This window comes from Herpailurus yagouaroundi, unplaced genomic scaffold (assembly GCF_014898765.1).
Source record: "Herpailurus yagouaroundi ecotype Mexico unplaced genomic scaffold, PumYag 202, whole genome shotgun sequence".
Classification (NCBI taxonomy): domain Eukaryota; kingdom Metazoa; phylum Chordata; class Mammalia; order Carnivora; family Felidae; genus Herpailurus; species Herpailurus yagouaroundi.
In genome coordinates, this window is record NW_024412433.1 from 13,587,575 (window position 1) to 13,607,599 (window position 20,025).

At 45.0% G+C, this 20,025-nt stretch overlaps 1 protein-coding gene across 1 annotated transcript in view; it reads left to right on the forward strand.

Moving 5' to 3' along the window:
• The first annotated feature begins 231 nt into the window (after nt 1–231).
• Nucleotides 232–20,025, forward strand: part of DOCK10 (dedicator of cytokinesis 10) — a 270,818-nt gene continuing 251,024 nt past the window's right edge. Inside the window, exon 1 of the mRNA XM_040450863.1 lies at nt 232–369. Within this exon, the coding sequence (XP_040306797.1) occupies nt 247–369 (123 nt within the window). The 5' untranslated portion in view covers nt 232–246. The remainder of the gene's footprint in view (nt 370–20,025) is intronic.

Genomic DNA, 20,025 nt, shown 5'->3' on the forward strand with positions numbered 1-20,025 from the left:
AGTTGGCTGCGCGCGCCCGGGGGAGCGCAGAGTTTGCAAAGTCGTCGCGAAGCTTCGGCGGAGGGAAGGGGGTGGGGGAGTGGGGGTGCGCGCGCGAGAAACCCGCCTCTTGCGAGTAGAGCGAGGAAGAGGGGGGGAGAGGCTCCGAGTTCCGCTTCCTGAACGGCGGGTGGGTAGACGAGGTTGGCGCGGGGAAGGCCGGCGGGACGCGCGCTCCGGGCCCCCGCGCGAGCGGCGCGGCAGGCGATGGCCGGCGAGCGGACCCGCAGGTTCACCCGGAGCCTGCTGAGACCCGGGCAGGCGGCCGAGCTCCGGCACAGCGCCGCGTCCGCCGCCGCGGTGGCCGTCAGCAGCCGGCAGCAGCAGCGGGTGAGTGTGGCGCGTCCTCCGCGCCTTCCCGCGCGCCCCGGGGCCCCGGGCCCGGCCTCCCCGAGCCCCCGGCGCGCCCCCAGCCCCGACCCCTCCCGCGCCCCCTCCGCGAGGCAGCGCCACCGACGCTTCCCGGCCAAGGGCGCGCTGGGGGGACCGGGGACCCTCGAGCGCAGCGTGGGAGAGGATGCGTGTGGGTTTGGGGGGGCTGGGGAGCCGGCGGGAAGTCACCCCGGCGCCAGGTCGTGGGGGTGCCGGGGACCCTGGCGGTGGGGGAGTCTACGGGAGCGAACCCTTCGGGCCACAGGTCTATGCGTCTCCCTCGCCACCGCGACTGGTGCGCCGTGAGGAAAGGATGTGCCCCGAGGTCCTCGCTCCAGCTGAAGCCGGGAGCTCCGCGTTAACGCTCTCGCGGAAATAAATGGCCTGCGCTCCGTCCTCCCTCCACGCGGTTAAAAAGCCACAAACCACTGTGCTCCTCCAGAAAGGGCCCGAGTGGGAGGCGGGAGGGGGGCGGTGGGTACCGGCTGGAGGAGACGTGGGTCATTAAGCATCGAGTGGTTTCTGGTGTTTTTCTAAGATGTTCACGGGGTTCTCCCGCCAAGATCGCTTTACTGGTTACTTCCTTGTTGAAATGCCTTCTAAGTTTTGGGTGATTTCCGCGGGAAATCCCTGGGGCAACAGCCAGCCTTTCCGTCGATACCCAAATCGTATCCCTGTCTCTCCCGATGCTCATAAGCTCCAGTAGGTGTCACACTCCGGGGTGGAAGTGTCAGGAGAGAAAAATCAAGGCTGGTGGGAATGGGGAGCGAGTGGGAACCGCGTTACGGTAAGACGTGGGCTCACCAGCCCCACTGTTGGCCTGCCTCTTGCTGGACCGGAATCCCACGCTGTGGGTTTCATTTTCCTTATTGCCAGGAAATATCATTAGGAATTAAATGGCTTCCTTTAAGAGTGTCAAAGAAAGTGTTACTCTTGCCAGTCACCCATGAAGAGGGAGCCAAGAGCTGCCCAGAGCCAGTTCCCACAGCCAGGACTTTTCTCCAAAGCCAGAGGTCGGAAAGTTGAACGGAAGCTAATTGCCTGGCAGAGGGAAGGGGCATCAGATGCCCAAACTGGTGGGGGTGACTGGAGTGTGGCCAGGGTTGGTGGCCGGGGTGCCTTTTCTTTCACTTACCATTGGCTGTAGTGCGCAGTCACCCAGAGGTGATTCTGACTGTTGGCCATCGATGGGCCAGGCACCCCCCGATGTTCTGATAGCAGCATACACATTTTTCCGCGGAAAGGATAAACTGCCCCCCCCCCAAAAAAAAATGACGTTTGGGGTGGGAGGGGGGAAGGTTCAATTCGAGTAAAGGATACAGTCAGAAAATCTTGAAGCAGGCATAGAAAATAATTTTTACTATGGAATGATCATTCAGGTGTGTGGATTTGTCATTCTCTGCCATTTACCTTACGATTACTTTTCAGTTGATTCTGAATCACTTGATTTCACTGAATCTCCAGAATGATCTGGTAGAGAAGTGCAGAGAAATGAGTTGTAGGGTGCATTTTTAGTAGACAACCCTAGATGTTGTTTTTGATGTTTGTTCCGTTTTTAGGTGGGTTCCCCTGAGGTTTGTAGCAATGCAATGTCTATAAAGAATATGTATCCTAGAGACCTTTCTATCTACGCACATTACCGTCTCCAAATTTATGTCAGATTTGAAATCCTAGGGTATCTTGTCAGAATGAATAAGCTCAGTGTCTTAAAAAGGGTCAGGGGAGCGGGTGATGCATTGGCAAAGGTGTCCCTGCTCCCCTCCCCTCACTTCAGCACCTTGGCCAACACTCCTGAATTAGCTCTTGCCAAGACTTTTCACGGGATGTTACACATCGAATCAGGCAGTTCGGGCAGCGATTTTGGCAGCAAGAAGACACGTGCTTTGCATTTCCTTCTATCAGATAACTCTTAAAGGGAAACAGGAAGGTGATGAGTTCTCTGATTTGGCACCCAAATTCAGTGGGCACAGCATCCCTTTTGAACCTAAAACCTTCTAATTGGACTGTGTGGAGACTAATCCTGGCTTATGTGATCCAATCCCTTAAGATCCTTTATGTTTGTTGCTTCGAGTCCTCAAATCCTGGTTGTCAAGGGAGAATATTAATAGGATAGAAGAGGAAGATTATGGGTAGCCCTCTTCAGTACAGTCAAGTAGCATTGTGTGTATTCGAGGAAGCTGTCATATGTTGAAGAACATTTGAGAGACACTAGAGAGTCCTGTTGAGAAAAACTGTCTCACTGCTAGATTCATACAGTGTCCTTTCCAAAGTCCCTGTTTGGGGGACCAAAATCCTGCAGAATGTTACAGAGAGATTGTTGTAAGGTTGGAGCACTGCTTCGTCCAATGAGAATAGGCAAGTTTGTGAGATTAACAAGGTAGTTGTGAGTTGTGGACTGAGAGTGGGATACACACACACACACACACACACACACACACACACACACACACGACAAGAAGGCTTCAAAATGTGTGCGGCTTATGGAGAACACAGAGCAAAGAAATGCTGAGTGAGAACAGCTGACTGGGGCCCAAGTTTTAAGGCAGTTGCTGGGGAAAGTACGGGCATGTGCCGGAGCAAACTTGATTTCGGTTTTAACCCAAGGCACTGTGGCAGGCTCATGTGCAGGCAGACTCCTAGCCAGGGCCAACCTTATTCTGCATCCCTCTTAAAAACAACGATGAGAAGATACCTACACTCCCATGCTCACTGAAACACTTTCACAATAGCCAGGATACAGAAACATGCCTGAATGTCTGTTGAAGGATGAATGGATAAAGAAAATGTGTGTATATACATATATAGTATATATATATTATATATGTAATTTTATATATTACATTATAATCTCTATCCCACACTTTAAAAAAGAAAGAAATCCTGTCCTTTGAGAAACTGTGGTTGGATCGAGAGGACATTATGCTCAGTGAACAAGTCAGACACAGGAAGACAACTATGGCATGAATTTACTTACATATGGAATGGACAATGGCAAAACTCGTAGAAGCAAAGACAACTATGGTCGTTATGGGGTGCCGGCAGTCAGGGGTGGGCGGCAAATGAAGAGATGGTGGTCAAAGGGTTCCACATTTCAGTTATACAAGATAAATGAGTTCTGGAGATCCGATGTACGGCATGGTGATGATGTTTGACAACAATGGATTGTATACTTGAAAGTTGCTAACACAGACACACAGTGGTTAACTATGTAAAGGTGATGGTTAAGTTATTTATCTTCATCTGTGGTGATTTTCACAATGTAAACCTGTCTCAAAGCCTCAAGTCGTACTCCTCAAATATATACCGTTTGATACGGCAAAAACAACTCAGTGAAGTTGTTTAAATGGAAGAAAGCGATCATAATAACACATAACCGTTACGAACAAAAGCCATATGTTTTTAAAAGAGAAATAGTTGCTCCTCAGTCATCCTAAGTGTTTTTCATGGAAAACAAATGAATCACAACTCATGCCAGGGCCAATCTGAGGATCAGGTAGAGTTTAAGGAACTTTCCAGACACTCCATGCATGGCAGTCCCACAAAGCAAGCTTCTTTAGAGCAGACTGTCTGTTCAAAAATGATTAGAAACATTTTTCCCATGTCAGTGGGAGAGTGTCTTATTGAGTGTTTTATTACTTTTATTACTCAAATACACATACTGTACTTAACCAAAGCTGTAATGCCACTAATTAGAAATTCTTTATAGGAAGCTATTCTTTTTTTTAATTTTTTTAATGTTCATTTATTTTTGAGTGAGAAAGACAGAACACGAGTGGGGGAGGGGGAGGGAGAGAAGGAGACACAGAATCCAAAGCAGGCTCCAGGCTTCGAACTGTCAGCCCAGAGCCGGATGCGGGGCTTGAACTCGTGAACCACGAGATCATGACCTGAGCCGGTCAGACGCTTAACCGACTGAGCCACCCAGGCACCCCTCTTTTAAAATCTGTGAAGTGTATTTGTGTTTTTGCATGACTTAGTTCATTTAGACAGCTTTCTACAATTCATTAAGCTATGAACCTAGGATCTGTACGTTTTTCTGCATATATATTTGATAGCATTTCAAAAGAAAAATACTTTTAAAAAATGTAGAGATGACTTTTCTGCTAATACCACATCAGGCCTGTCACTTGGAGACAAGTGGAGCTTTATTTGCAGAACGTGACTGGGTGAGTCAGAGAAATAGAAGACTCTGAGGAACAAATAATCGTTTGGCCAGTTTTTGCCTAAAGCCTCTTATGTGATTCCCCAGATTGGAACCACTTTATTAACATTCAGTCTTTAACTCATTTATGACATTTACTCTGTTGTTACACAAAAATTTCTCTTCAAGCCATTTTTGTATTGTAACTAACTTTATTAACTTCTTTTATTTATCTTTACTTCTTTATTACTAAAGTATAATTGACATACAATGTTACATTATCTGTAGGTGCACAACATAGTGATTCAACAATTCTGTACATTACTTAGTGCTCACCGTGACAAGTACAATCACCATCTGTCACCATATGTTGTTCCAGTATCACTGACTATGTTCCCTATACTGTCATTTTCATGTCTGTGGCTTATTTTATAACTGGAAATGTGTACTTCTTAATCCCTTTCATCTATTTCATCCATACCCCCATCCACCATCCCTCCTTGTGTTTAAGAGTCTGCTTGTCTGTTTGTGTTTGTTCATTTGTTTTGTTCTTTAGATTCCACATATAAGAAGTCGTAAAGTATTTGTCTTTTTCTGACTTAATTTCACTTAGTATAATACTTGCTAGGTCTATTCATGCAGTCATAAATGGCAAGATTTCCTTCGTTTTGTGACTGTAATATTTAATTGTGTGTGTGTGTGTGTGTGTGTGTGTGTGTGTGTGTGTGTATCACATCTTCTTTATCTGTCCATCTATTGATGGATGCTTGAGTTGCCTCCATATCTTGGTTATCGTGAATAATGCTTCAGTATACATAGGAATGCTTGTGTCTCTTTGACTCTGTGTTTTCATTTTCTTTCGGAAAATAACCAGTAGTGGAATTACTGGATTGTATGGTATTTCTGTTTATCAGCTTCTCTTAAAGAAGACACATCCTGCCAGAAGTGATTATACTTAACCAGAGTGTTTTCTCGCTCGCTGCTTCCCCAGAAAGCATAAAGGGTAAGTGGTAGAGAAAGGTCAGTACGGACCTCAGGAATCACCGGAATTCCATATCCTCACTTTGGTTTGATATTTTCTAACTTCCTATGTCCTCCAGTGATACTGATTTTGTTCTCTTAGGGAGCTTTGAAGAAGCAGCAGCACCTTTGACAGACCAACGATCTGTGGTTGAGAAGTAATGAGTCTGTAAACATGTTTACAGGAGCAGGAGGAATTTCTAGAAGGGAGAATTTTCCTCCCCTCGGAACGTTGTGGTATTTAATAGTTGAGAGTAGTAGGGGGCTTCAGAAACTTGAGTGGGAGATACTAGAATTTCCAAAAAGTCATATGCTGGGAGGAGTAGTGAGTGACAGATGCAGAAAGTGATACTGAAGGAGAGCAGAGCACTTGTCTTACTGTCAGCAGCCGGGGTCGAAGCAATAGGCAGAGCGAAGACCTGTTTGTTTGGCACCCAGAGTGCGGTCTCCTTGGGCTTGGTATGGGTTGGTTTTGACAGCACTCTTCATATCCAGGGTGTTTACTCTTCAGCAGAAACCACAGCCCTACGGGTTTATGTTGCTTACTGTTCTTTGATAAAGAAGGTTCGTGGCCTGGGGAAGAAGTCAACGTGAACTTATTTTACAACCGCAAGGTCAAATGTAATTGATTGTATCAACTAATGTGTTGTTGTTGTTGCTGCCTTACTTCCCAAGGGCATTGCAAAAATAACTTTGAAAATAAATGGTAACAGGGGACCCAGACAACTTCTAGAAAGAACGAGTGTGGTTCTTGGCCGTCTTGTTCCTCACAACCATTTTCTCCGAGGCCTAGCACAGAAAAAGAGGAGTAATACATGTGTTGGGATAAACCATTGGTAGAGAACCCACATGGTGCCTGGCACAGGGTTCAGGGCTTAATTCTCAGAGCCATCCTATGAGGACGTTGCTATTGTTGTTACAAATTACAGAGGAAGCCATTGAGACTCACAGGGTTGAATACCTCGCTCTAAGTTAAGGAACGTCTCTTGCATCCTGAATAGTAAGTAGCAGAGCATTATGTTCCAGGGATGTTGTGGCTTCAGCAGCATCTCTAAGTTGGAAGACATGAGGAGTTGAATTCGCTTGATGCTGCCTCCTGATTGTTAGCTCTACCTTGGGAATCCTGTCCTTCCCAGTGATAATGCAGAATACCCATCAGTGTTCACTTTGGCTTTCCTCTGAGGTCCAAAGCCACAGCAAAAGGTGTTCCCGGTACCCCTAACCACGACAGACCCCCTTAAGGCAACCAGAGCTCAATTAATTGTTCAGTCCTTCATATATAAACTTGGTCAGCCGTCCCCAGGCCATTTATCTGGCAAAGTCATAAGCATATTGTGAAAGAGGGTGGGGTTATTTCTTCTCAGGCCTGTGTCTTTCTAGGACAGGCTGCTTCTCCATCTCAATCACTTCACCCCAGTCCAGCAAGTGCCAGAAATTTTCCAGTGCATCAGTGTGTCCCTGAGCACGTATTTTTGTTCAACTCGGTTGTGTTGGGATTCGTTTTTCTCACACTTTCTTATTCAAAGGAGCGATTCCAAGTGTCTTACAAGAAAAATGCATGTAAGACAACATTAAAAAACATAGTAAGTAAAGGGGCAAATGGCAATATCAGCAACAACAAAAAAGCAATATTAGGAAAGTTAGATGTAGTCAAGAGTAGGTCAATGGACTAGGATCAGTGAATATAACCCATAACCGTTAAGTGCTATGGTCTTGCTAAGACTGCTTCCTAACGGCCAAGTCAAAGAGGAATACTTGATCAGCCCTGAGATTAAGAGGTCTACAATATACAAGAAAATAACTTGCTCTATGTGTGCTCAGCTTTAACTTATACCGAGACTTAAGAGACAAGACATTTTTTTCTGTGACTTTTCGTACTGGGCAGTATAGACTTTCAGCTCTTAGAATGTGGCCCATGGACCGGGAGCATTAGAATCGCATGGAGGCTTGCTAGAAATGCAGAGTCCCAGAGTCCCCTGGGGATGCCGAATCTACTGGGAGAGAACATGCGTTTTAATAAGATCCTCTGGTGATTTGTAAGCACATTAACATCTGAGAGACACAAAAATAAGGTCTGACTTCAGCCGTATTTTTGCTGTATATTGTCAGGTAAAGGCAATTGCATGAGGGTCCAAAATAATATAGTTTATTCTGCAACTCCTTGAAAGAGTTGCTTGAGGCAGAAAATAAAGTTCCAGTCACCTAGAAATGTATGGAAATGGGGATCGGTTCATTGCTAAGTGACTTTGGAAAGTCCCTTGATGGTTTCTGTTATATTTTCTCCTTCATGCGGCACCTTAATTGTGGTGTGAACTTACGCGTCCGGGTTAAGTAAAAAAATTCCATAACGTTTATGAAATGGTTACAGTATGAATCTGCAGAAGTCTTCACCCTGGTTATAGTCATAAAGATGTGTTCCAGGGTGAGGCCGGTGTTATCCGGCTTAATGAGAATTTTTAAGCAGGATCACTGCAACTCATGAAGGACTCGGAATAATGATTCTTCGTTGCTATCGTTGAAACCCTTAGTGGTTTGAAAATAATTGGTTGTACCGGAAAATCTGATTGCTAGAATCATAAAATCATGCAAGTTTTTTTTTTTTTCTTATAGTCATTGAGTCTCAGAAAAAACATGATTTCTCTCCTTCACATAGGAACGCCCTAAGGATTAAATTCTATGTACTACATGCAGGCATATGGTCCAAGGTCCCTCTGACTGGCTGTCCTTCACCCCATTTTGGGATGCTCTTTCCTCGCCTCCACTGACCATGAGCACTTTGAACCATGTGGCCAATTTGGGAGTGTAGGGAAATATCAGAGACCAGAATTCCCTCCCTGGCTCTTTGCTAAGTCATGCTTCTTTTTGAAGTTTCGATTCCTCATCTTGGAAATTAGGGGATTAGATGATGAGGTTCTTGCACTTGCTATCCCTCTGCCTTACAGTTCTCAAGACTCCTCCTTCTCATCCATCAGGTTCTCAAACGTCTCCTTCTCAGGAAGGTCACCCTGGGTCGCCAAGTTGAAATGTGTTCCCCAGCACCCCCTGCCACAAACCTCTGTGCCCTGTTACTATCCGTCATTTCCCTTATAGCTCTGGCGACCGCCTAGGACGATCTTTTTACGTATTTAATTTCTTGTTTCTCTTTTCCAAACTTCTTGCTTTCATGTACATGTGCCAGTGAGAGAAGGAAACTTACCTGTTTCACAACTTTTATACTCTATTTACTATATGGAAGTAAGCACAGCAGATGAGGTGCTAACAGGAACATCAGGAGGGTGGGCTGGTTGCACATCGGTTAAGAGATGGTAATGGAATGATGCCTTACGAATGGCTGGTTTGTTCATATCTGCTAATGATGTTCCTGGGTCACCTTCTTCGAAGCTGTGGAAATGCAATTTATAGAAAGGTATTGATTGAGCACATCCTATGTGCCAGGTACTTGACTCATATAATCTCTTTTAATCCTCCTGACGACCGCAAAGGATTTTCATTCCTATCGTCGAGATGAAGAAGGTGACGTCTAGACGTCCAGCTTGCCCCAGATCCAGTATCTAGTACATGATGAATCCTGGAGGCACGTGCAGGTAGCCCAACTCCGGAGCCTGTGGTCTCCACCACTGCTCGGACCTGCAGACCCGCTCTACCAGGCAGGCAGGCTGGCCTCATTAAACATGCAGTTAGCATCCGTGCAAGAGAGCAAGGACAGAAAAGGAAACCCCAGGGCCCCAGCCATAGGAAGGGGTTTGGAAAAAGAGTTTCTTAAGAGATGTGCAGCTCTGCTTCACCATTCTTCATTTATGACATCTCAACAACGCGGGATACCAGGAATGACTCCAGCTTCGGACACTGTCCCTGCTCAGACATTCCCCTGGGGCGGGACGGGCACAGAGTGGGTTAAGCTTTGCAAACAAAGGCTCCTTCAACTCTGCAAGGGACACCATTGGCTTCTTCTTCTTCTATAGAAATACATTTCTGGCAGATCAACATGGGGTAATTGGGTCGCAACAGTACATCTGTTACATCGTCTACTGTAGTCTTGATTTTGATGTTCATGTTTACAAACGAGAGGAGTTGTGTTTTTTTGTTTTTTTTTTTTTGTTTTTTTTTTTCCCACTGAAGTGAGATTTGTTTGCCTCTTATCTTTCACAGCAGTGTCAGTCAACTGGAAAGAAATGCTTGTTTTTGCTGGACTCGACATGTTGACCTACATTCAATGATGTAGAAATAACAAAATTTAATGAATGTGGCTGAGTTTGTGGCAATGGAGAAAAACCCTTGTCTTTGAAAATGTTACTATTTGGCAACCGGACTGTGAGGTGGAAACGCCTTTGGGACTAGAAGAATTAATGGACCCAAATCAGCCAAAGTTCCTTTAATTGTCCTGCTAAATGTGAAAATAGTCAGTTTTTCTAATGCAGTTTCAGGAGACCGCCTCTCTCCTGACGTAAGGAATTTGGGAAGCTTGGCACCAAAATGGCAGAGTTTAACAATAGGGTCTGGGGGGGGGGGGGGCTGTCTTTTTAAAAAAGATGACACCATTTATGATGGCACAATGAGCTTTTCTTTATGTAATGATTTCAGTAATTACAATTCAAGGGACTAATTAAGGCCGTCAAAATGGCCAATGACTTTGGCCTTTCAAATCCTGCATTCTATATAAAGAATCCCGGCGTGAATGCTTGAAGTGGCAAAGAAGCAAACAAAAAAAAAAAAGGAACAAAATTCGCTACTCAATGAAATGTGATAATTAAATTATTTTTGAACATCCGTTGTTTATTTGATTAGCTCTTCAAAGTCCCTTTGTCACTGGTCTTTAGAACAGAGAAAATGGAAATGGATTAGAGCTGAGTAACGTTCACGAAAATGAAAAGTGATGTGAGAACCCAGTGACTTTTATGAAGAAGAAAATTTAGATATGGATAACTAATATTTAAAGTCATTTACCGTTTGTGGGGTTTTTTTGTACATTATTTGTTTACACATCAGACATTGATTCAAAAGAGGATTTCATTTCCAAATGAAAAGTATTCCAGGGTATATGTATCTATGCTTTACTGTATCTATGTACCTAGCTATAAGGTTGCCCTGTATGTGAAAATAGTAGTCATAAAGTTTATCAGCATACTGATCTGGACAGATAAGATTCTTTCAGGACTTTTCTGAGTGCTCACAGGGAAGGTTCATTCATTAACTTCAGTTTTTTTTGAAGTCAAGAGCCATGATGTGGCTGGTGTCCAATCACGTTGAGAAATGTATCTTTTTACCGCCAGGAAGCAGTGGTTTCCAGGCTGAGTAACCTTGACCAAGTCTTTAAGCTTCCTTGGCTTTCAGTTTTCTTGTCTTTAAAACAAGTAGGTTGGACGGTAAGACTATTAAAGATGTTTCAGCCCTAAACATCTAGGGAGTTCTTACTTTTTAAAAGAGGTTTTCATACGGGATTAAAGTATGTACATTTTTTTTTTCCATTTCAGTAACACCATTATTGATTAAGATGTCTGGTTTTAGCAACTGGAAGAATCGGTTCAAATGAATTACAACCAAATGTGTATTTCAGTGGTGAAAATGGCAGCACCGAATGGCTAGCTGAGGATGTAATGGAGGGAATGAATGGCTGTTTATACATTCTGAGGACAGGCTTAGGGGCTTAGAATTGGCAAAAGGACAGTTAGCAGGGACAAAGATGTGTGAGACAGATTTTTCTGACCTAGTGGGTGCTCCGAAGCAAGGTTGTAATCTCATTTCCCTGTTTGCCCTCCTGCTGAGAATAGAAAGGCCCATCTACGTTAAGAAAGAGAGGATTTCATGGGGCACCTGGATGGCTGGGTTAAGGCGTCCGACTCCAGCTCAGGTCATAATCTCACGGGTTTGTGAGTTCGAGCCCCACGTGGAGCTTTGTGCTGACAGCTCAGAACCTGGAATCTGCCTCCTGATTCTGTGTCTTCCTCTCTCTCTGCTCCTTCCCCTGCTCATGCTCTCTCTCTCTCTCTCTAAAAAATAAATAAACATTAAAATTAAAAGAGAGAGAGAGAGAGAGAGAGGGAGGATTCCAGTTGTGTGCCCAGCCTTTGTAATTACAGTTCTTTGGCTTACAGTCCAGGTCCCACGTGACCGGAATGTAGGTGAGTTTGAACTCTCCTGCAAGCCCCACAGCTTCTCACTCCCATCAGAATGGCAACAAGGACCTCTCTTTTTTCTCGTTCTCTCCCTGTCTCTCTGTTTTGCCTCTGCCTCTTCACCTCCTTCTCACACCTGACAAAGGTAGTATGACCTGTCCTCGCCCTAGTAGGATTTCACAGTTGTTAGGAAGACAGCAGAGTCTTTCCCAGATCGTCCACCCAGCAGCCTGATCCCTCACAAGGTCCAGGGTATTTCATTCAGCAGTTAGAGGCCAACCTTGAATATATAAGATAGCCATGGACTTATCCCCCCGCAGGTATCCCTTTTGAAGGTCCCCTGATCCCTTGGGACAAAAGGCATAGAAATGGGAGACTAGTGGTATCGGGAATAACATTTCATCACTTCGCTGGTGGCCGGTCTGATCTCTGGTACAGTTAACCACAGTTCACATGACCCCTGTCCCCGTTGCCTCTTCTGGACCGGGAGGACGGAGGATGGTTTTACCCACACATTTCCAATACCCTTTCAAGGACCGACACTGTGGTTATCATTTCCATATTTCCAGGGCAGCAAAATGTCTGGCACATAGTTAGATGCTTGCTAAACGCTTGCTAAACGCTTGCTAAATGTAAGAAGGCACGTCCCCCTTAGAGATGGCGGAAGTACGGGAGAGGCACGTTCAAGACAATCTGAGTGCCTGGTTTGCAGCAAAGAAAGTCCTAGGTATGTCCAAGGAGAAATACTTAGGCAATCAAGTATCAGCATAGAGTACCTGTTCAGTAGTCACCAGTTGAATTGAAGTGAACTGAACAGAGTTGAAGATTCCCACGAAAGGCTATCCAGAGACGAAAACAAACAAACAAACAAACAAACAAATAAATAAGCGTTGGTCGGCATGAATGTAGACTCTTGAATAAATAAGATTCAGCTGAGCAGGTGTTAATCATTGTTCCAACACCAGCTCCTTCTCTCGTGGGCTGGCACACACAGGCCCCACTGTTCGGCCAGGGATGTTATTGTTGTTCCCACAGATGCCGGGAGCAATCACGAGTCCGGGGCAGATTGGAACTCTGAGCTGGGTGCAGAAAATGATTGATTAAAATTCAGGAACAGTGGGTGACAGAGTTTTGACGGCAGTCCGTTCCCAGTCCCATGATGGAGAGTGGTTTATATTTCCAAGAAAACCCTCGATTTATTCACCAAAGCTATACGATTTTATTAGTGAATGTTCATGCTGTTTTAGTTCTCAAAAACTCTCTATTTCTTTTTTTTTTTCCTTTAGGTCAGGGGGCTTTCCTGACACCGTTTTAGGATACCGTAGCAACTGCTCTGTGTGGTTTTTGTTTTAATTCCGCTTTTCACTTAATAGTCTGTTTTTACGTCTGTACTTTTTAAACTCTCGGGGCTCTTATTAAATTAATAACTCAAAGTCTAGAACGTAATGAAGAAACAACTCGTGGTAACAGCTCGTAACAGCTTTCGGTGTGTTCATTTGAGACAATTTGTTCACAAAGAAACACTCTTTGGCGTGCGTTGAAGCTAATGTTGAACGTTTCAATGTTTGATGTGTGTTAGGTGATTCAAGCTAAATTTTGTCCTGAGGATTCTGTGTTCTGGCATTCATGTATACCGACACTGCCTGAAATACATGTATTGAATAAGGAGAGAGGACTGGCACTACGTTGCTTGGTGGTTAAATGTTGCCTCTGGCTTGTGAGTGCAGGGAAGGGTAGAGTTGTGTTCTTGGCTTGTGTCATTTCCTGTAAGCGGGCATGATGCCTCTCGTAATCTGAGTGATGGCATGTGATTCCGGGGTCCTCTGAAGTGATCAGAACTTGACCCACTCTGGGTATCCGTGACTTTGTAGGGATACAAACTCTGTCACTAGATTTCCATCGCTGCCGTAACGAGATTACGACAGATTTCACACAGATGTACTATCTTACCCTAGTGTAGGTGCAAAGTCCAGCAGGGATCTTACTGAGCTAAAATGAAGGCGTCTGCAGGGCTTTGTCCCTTTTTGCAGGCTTGAGGGGAAAATCTATTGCCTGTTCATTTGGGTTGTCGGCAGAATTCAGTTTCTTGCAACTGGAGGGCCAAGGTTCTGGTTTTCTTGCTGGAGGTAAACTGAGGGCCATTTTCAACTTCTAGAGGTTACCACATTTCCTGCTCATGGCTCTGTTCTTCCATCGCCAAGGCCAGTGATGACGGGTGAAGCTCTTCATGCATCTCTCATCCCTCTGCCTTTCTTTTCCACTGTTAAGAACTCATGTGACTAGATTGAACTACTTGGATAATCCAAGATAGTCTCCCCATCTCAGTGTCCTTAACCTTAGTCCCATTTGCCAAGTCCCCTTTTCCATGAGAGTTAACGTATTCCCAGGTTCCGGGTATTACGATGTGAGTATCTCCGAGGAGCCTACCACAAACACTTGCAAGGATTATTAAAAGGAGCAAATCCTCCCCAAACACTGTTTTCTGATCCTACTATGAAGTGGAGGAAGCAGTCTTTTGTAGGAGACCAGAGCTCCGTTTCAAAACCTGACCCTTTCTATTTGTGTGGCCTTGACGAAGTTAAAAAACCTTAGCTTTTTCTCTTTGTAAAATAAGGAGACACACAATTCTCATGAGGTTTCAATGATGTCACGCCTGTGAGTTCCTTAAGCTACATTCATGTTCATTGTCATCGCTGCTGTCCACCCAGGGAGAGTCTTGCTCATTTGCTTCTGTGCCCGTGTGCCTAGGAGTGGGCATCCCTGTAATTTAGTAGACAGTAGACTATCACCAGATCTGACTGGAGTGGGGCCTGCTCTGGGTATTCAGGGGAATCTGAACTCTGTCTGAAGCCTGCTTTATCTCTGACCAAGCCTCGTTATCTTTTTCTCTGAGAGTAGCTTGACCTGTGGTGATCTCAAGCCTAGCAGACCCTGAACTTCCTTTTCTGTATTCTCTCTAGTATCGTGTACAGGACAGCCTGGTGGATGGGACCAAATACTCTGTGTGTCAGAGCCAGACAAGCTGCCTACAATTTGTGTACATTGGCTCAATGACCACTACTCAGAAAGATAGGCTGAAACTATCTTTTATCTTTTATCATTTAACCCCACGGTTAAATGAACGATGTAACACGTGCAATTTTATTCAAAATGGCATCTTTGATTCACTAGTAAGGAGAGACTCAGTACATTTTTGGTCACAGAGAACGGATCACGTATTCCTTAATATATTATCAGCTCACAGAATACCTTAAAGGAAAATGAACCACTTAATGTTGGGGTTTACCAGGGATCTAGCCTTAGATCTTCTCCCTGCCTTTCCTGAAAAACCTCCCTACAGGATTCATCCGCACACACAGGTTTGCTCTCACCTGTGTACAGATACCTGTGGTTCCATCTCCACCTTGTGCTCAGCTTCTGAGCTCCGCCCCTTGATGGCTGCATCCTGGAGCCCCTTAGTTACCTCAAACTCAACAGGATCCATGGCTAACACATTTTCTTGCCTCATAAATCTGTTTCTCTTTTTTCCTGAGTGTCGTATCTTGGTTGACCCAGTTCATCTCACACTATAACCATGCTGATTCCCACCCGCTCTCTGCCTCCCCACATCTGATCATGCCCCCGGTGCTGACCATTCCATGTCCTAAATAATTCGACATCTCCCTGACCTCCGTGATCTAGATAAGTTGCTCATGATTTCTTTCCCAAGTTGTCTTTGCCACCTCCTTGAGGGTTTTATCCCAGCCTTCTAACTGGTCTCTGGTCTCCTCACACCGTCTATAATCCACCTTCCACACTTTGCCTCTATTAACACGTGAGCACACAGCTTGGATCCTGAATCTTTTATTCCTGAATGCTTCTAATGCTCGTGATTACTTTCTCAAGGGATCCTATCTCACCTGGCTCCAACCTGCCTTTCCAGCCTCACTTTCTAGGACATTCTTTCTTCAACTGTCCCCACCCTACAGCCACCCAAGGTTCTGGGCATTTCCCACATATGCCATGCACGCTACCAGCTGCCTAGAGAAACCTGCCTTTCTTTCTCTTCTTGTTCAGCTCCTACTTGCCTTCCAGATCCAACTCATTTCTTCCTTTACCCGTTACTTCCCCTTTGAGTCCACTGATAGACAATCCCTTCCTCGTCTCCATTTCCATAGTACTTCTTGAACACATGTTTTTTTTGTTGTAATTATTTAGTCATTGCCTCACCTCATCAGACAGTTATAGAGTTTTCTTATAATGCAACAAATGACTCTTGGTTGGATGGATGGAGAGAGATATGTGTATTTTTATAGTTTTTTGAAGTATGCTCCCCACCCCATGTCATTTTTGAAGGGAAAATGTCCTGCAGATATTGTGGGCAAGAGGAACAATATGGCATTACCTTTCTCTTCCTTACTTAGATGCTTAAATATTACCTAGCTCTGGAAATAATAGCCCGGCATTCAGGTCCAGTGCTTTTGACAAAATGGAACAGGTTCCGAGATTTTTTTTTAAAGGACCCATTTTAATTATTGCCTTTCAATGATCTGATGTGACTCTAAGGAAAAACTGTATTTTCAGTGTGATTTCTTTGTATTTTGAAGCGCACACCCTATTATCGTTCATTGGAATTTTTAGCACCCGAACATTTCTACCATTTCTAACATTTGTTTTCCTAGTGGCACATTAAAAAGTACATTAAATTTTTATGAATTATCCAGTTTGCTGGGAGAAATAGAGAGACATTGAATTGTACCATTGCTAACATTGAAAACCTTTGATCTAATAGTTCCAAACCCCATCATGCCCTTGCTGCCCAGGTTAAAAGACCAGTGGCCGCCCTTGAGCACCTGGCATGCAACGTGCATCCGTGAGCCATAGGCTTTTGTGTTTGTTCTTTCCCAGCCCAGAAAGCTCTTTCCGCAGTTCTTCCTCAGCTGCTGTCTCATCCTCTCCTTGAGGAACCCTTCCCTGATCACCCACCCAACCCCGGTCACTCTGCTTTTCCTCATCCCCAAGCACCCCCCTGCCCCCGTAGGTAACCAACCCCTGGACACTGTCCCCATCAGTCCCCTGCTTCGCTTTACCTTTTCCTTTCTTATTTTGAAGAACATTCAGGTTTACAAAAAAAATCTAAATATATTTTGTTTGTAAACTAGTATAAAGAATCTCATATGCCCTTCCCCCAGATTCCTCGAATGTTGCCATTTTACCACACTTAAAATTAATCACCATCTCCCTCCCTCTCTCTCTCTCTCTCTCGCCCGTCTTTCTGTCTCACTCTGTTTCTCTCCCTGTCTCTAACACAAGCGCGCGCACACACACACACACACACACACACACACACACACACCTTTTGTTTTTCTGAAACATTTGAGAAAAACCGCATATGTGATATGCCCTTTGAAGAGCTCAAAGTAGTTCAAGTATATTTTTTGAAAACACTTCTCTTTTTTAAATATATTTCTAATGTTTTTATTTATTTACTTATTTTGAGAGAGAGAGAGAGACAGACAGACAGACAGAGCACAAGCAGGAGAGGGCAGATACCAAGGGAGACACAGAATCCAAAGCAGGCTCTGAGCAAGCTGTCGGCACAGAGCCCGACGCGGGGCCCGAACTCAACGAACTGCAAGGTCATGACCTGTGCCGAGGTTAGACGCTCAACTAACTGAGCCACCCAGGCGCCCCTGAAAACACTTCTCTCACATACCTATAACATGATGATCAAAATGAAGACATTAACATTGACGCGATAATAATATCTAATTCGTAAACCTGATTAAGATTTTTCCAAGTGACCCACTATTTTTTGTTCCTGGTCCGGGATCCAAAGATCACACTGCATTTAGATGTCATATCCCTTTGGTCTTCTTTGATCTAGAAGAGTATTTAGGTCTTCCTGTGTCTTTCTTGAAAGTGCGATTTTGAAAAACACGGGCCCATTGCTTTGTGGAATGGCCCTCAGTCTGGTTTTAGACTGATGCATTCTCCTGATCAGCTACCAGCTTTGCTGTTTGAGGCAGGCATGTCACAGAAGCCATGGGGTGTCTTCAACGCAGCCCGTCACGGGGACACGTCTGCCATGTTTATATTCTACGAAGTTACTAGTTTCCTGCCTTAGTCAGCCGGGACTGCCAGACCTATGTACCGGAGACCAGGTAGCTTAAATCACAAACACTCATTTCTCATAGTTCTGGAAGCTGGAAGTCCGAAATGAAGGTGCACGCAGATCGGTGTGTGGGTAGGACCTCTTCCCCTTTAGCAGACAGTCATCTTCTCCGTGTGCCCTCACATGGCACAAAGCTGGGAGCGTCCCTTATAATGGCATTAACCCCATCAGGAGGGTTCTACCTTCATTATCTGATTACTTCCCAGAGGCCCCATCTCCAAATCCCATCGCAATGGGGGATCGGGGCTCCAACCTAAGAATCCAGCCATCCATCCAGGTCCTTCTGCAACCCACCAGTAACTTGTAGGGAGATCCTCTGAGACTCCCCTGCTTCTCCTCGGACTTTTGCCACTGATTTTAGCATCCAGAGGTACTTCCTGAAACACCTATTACTGTGGATGGACTTTCAGGGTTTTTTGGTTTTTTTTTTTTTTTTTTTGGTTTTGTTTTGTTTCCTCGTTTGCTCTTACAGATCTCCTGGTGCCCGAGTGCAGGGCCCTTCTACAACTTTAGCGATGCTGCTGGACTGTTTCCAAAAACACGGTGCCCTTTCGCACCCTCATATATGCACTTCCTCAACAGTACACGTGTTGTCAGACTTTCTGACTTTCGTTGGTTTTCTGGGTGGAAGAGGGTATCATATTGCTGTGTTCAGCTGTGTTTCCCTTTTTGAAAGTCAGGCATCTTTTTATGTTTACTGGCTATTCCTGTTTCCTTTCACACTGACAATTTAGCACATATTTGGGAGATTCGAGGTCATATCAGCAAGGGTTTCAAAAATTAATGGTGGGGGCGCCTGAGTGGCTCACTTGGCTAAGCATCCAACCTGGTTTCGGCTCATCAGGTCATGATCTCGAGGTTGGTGAGTTCAAGCTCCACACTGGGTTCTGAGTTCACAGCATGGAACTTGCTTGGTATTCTCTCTCTCTCTCTCTGTCTCTCTCTCTGTCACTTCCCTGTTCTCTCTCTCTCTCAAATAAATAATCTTTTAAAAATTAATGGTAGGGGTGCCTGGGTGGCTCAGTCAGTTAAGAGTTCGACTTCAGCTCAGGCCATGATCTCACGGTTTGTGGGTTCAAGCCCCACGTCGGGCTCTGTGCTGACGGCTTAGAACCTGGAGCCTGCTTCTGATTCTCTGTCTCCCTCTCTCCTTGCTCCTCCCCTGCTCACACTCTGTGTCTCTTTCTCTCTTAAAAGTAAATAAATGTTAAAATAGTTAATGGTAGGATGATGATTAGAAGGGTTTTTTTTTTGTAGAAAGAAATTCGTTGAATTTATTTAAGTTGCATTTTGAAGTTTCGTTAGCATTTTCTCAAAACCATGTTGGTAATCAGGAACAGTGCCCTCCTGTCATCAAGCTTATGGCCTTCGTTCCTCACTACATGAGTGTCCTGTTCAACATTCTCATGGGATTCACAGTAAATGCAAGCAGGTGTCTCCATAGAGGAAAATATCAAGTGTTTGCACTTTTCCCAAATCTCGGGACAAAATCTTGGGGCTATTTGGGCCCCAGGCACTTCTTGTGCGAGTGTTTCAGGGAACTCAGACTCAATTATGCGGTATAAAAACGCTTAGTTCGTTCCATTTGAGTTGTAGTAAACCAGCCGGGAAGACAGATAGAATTTTCAGAATCTCCGATTTTTCCAGGCACAAATTCTCTTGGCGGTGTATAGGTTTTAGAAGGTGCTTTTTGAATCACGAAGTTGAGGTGAACAGCTAAATTCTACGCTTGGAGGAAACTGTGGTGGTGCAAGTGAGTGTGACCTAGAAGAACGACTCGTTTACGCTGCCACAGGGTCGCCATCACACGGAATTGTGACTTGGAGCTCGGTGTGGGAATGCAATCATAGGGGTTCTGGAGGAAACATTTTTTAAGCCCTCCCGGAGGAGGTGATAAGGACACCTGTAGAATGGAGGAGGCAGCTCGGTTTGACCCAGCCAGAGACACAGGGGTAGGGTGGTCAGGTAACTTGCTCGAGATCACAAAAGTTTAAATGGTGCACATAAGGGGTGCCTGGGTGGCTCAGGAGGTTCAGTGTCTGACATGGGCTCAGGTCATGATCTCACGGTTCGTGGGTTTGAGCCCTGCGTCGGGCTCTGGGCTGACGGCTCAGAGCCTGGAGCCTGCTTCCGATTCTGTGTCTCCCTCTCTCTGCCCCTCCCCCACTCATGCTCTGTCTCTCTCT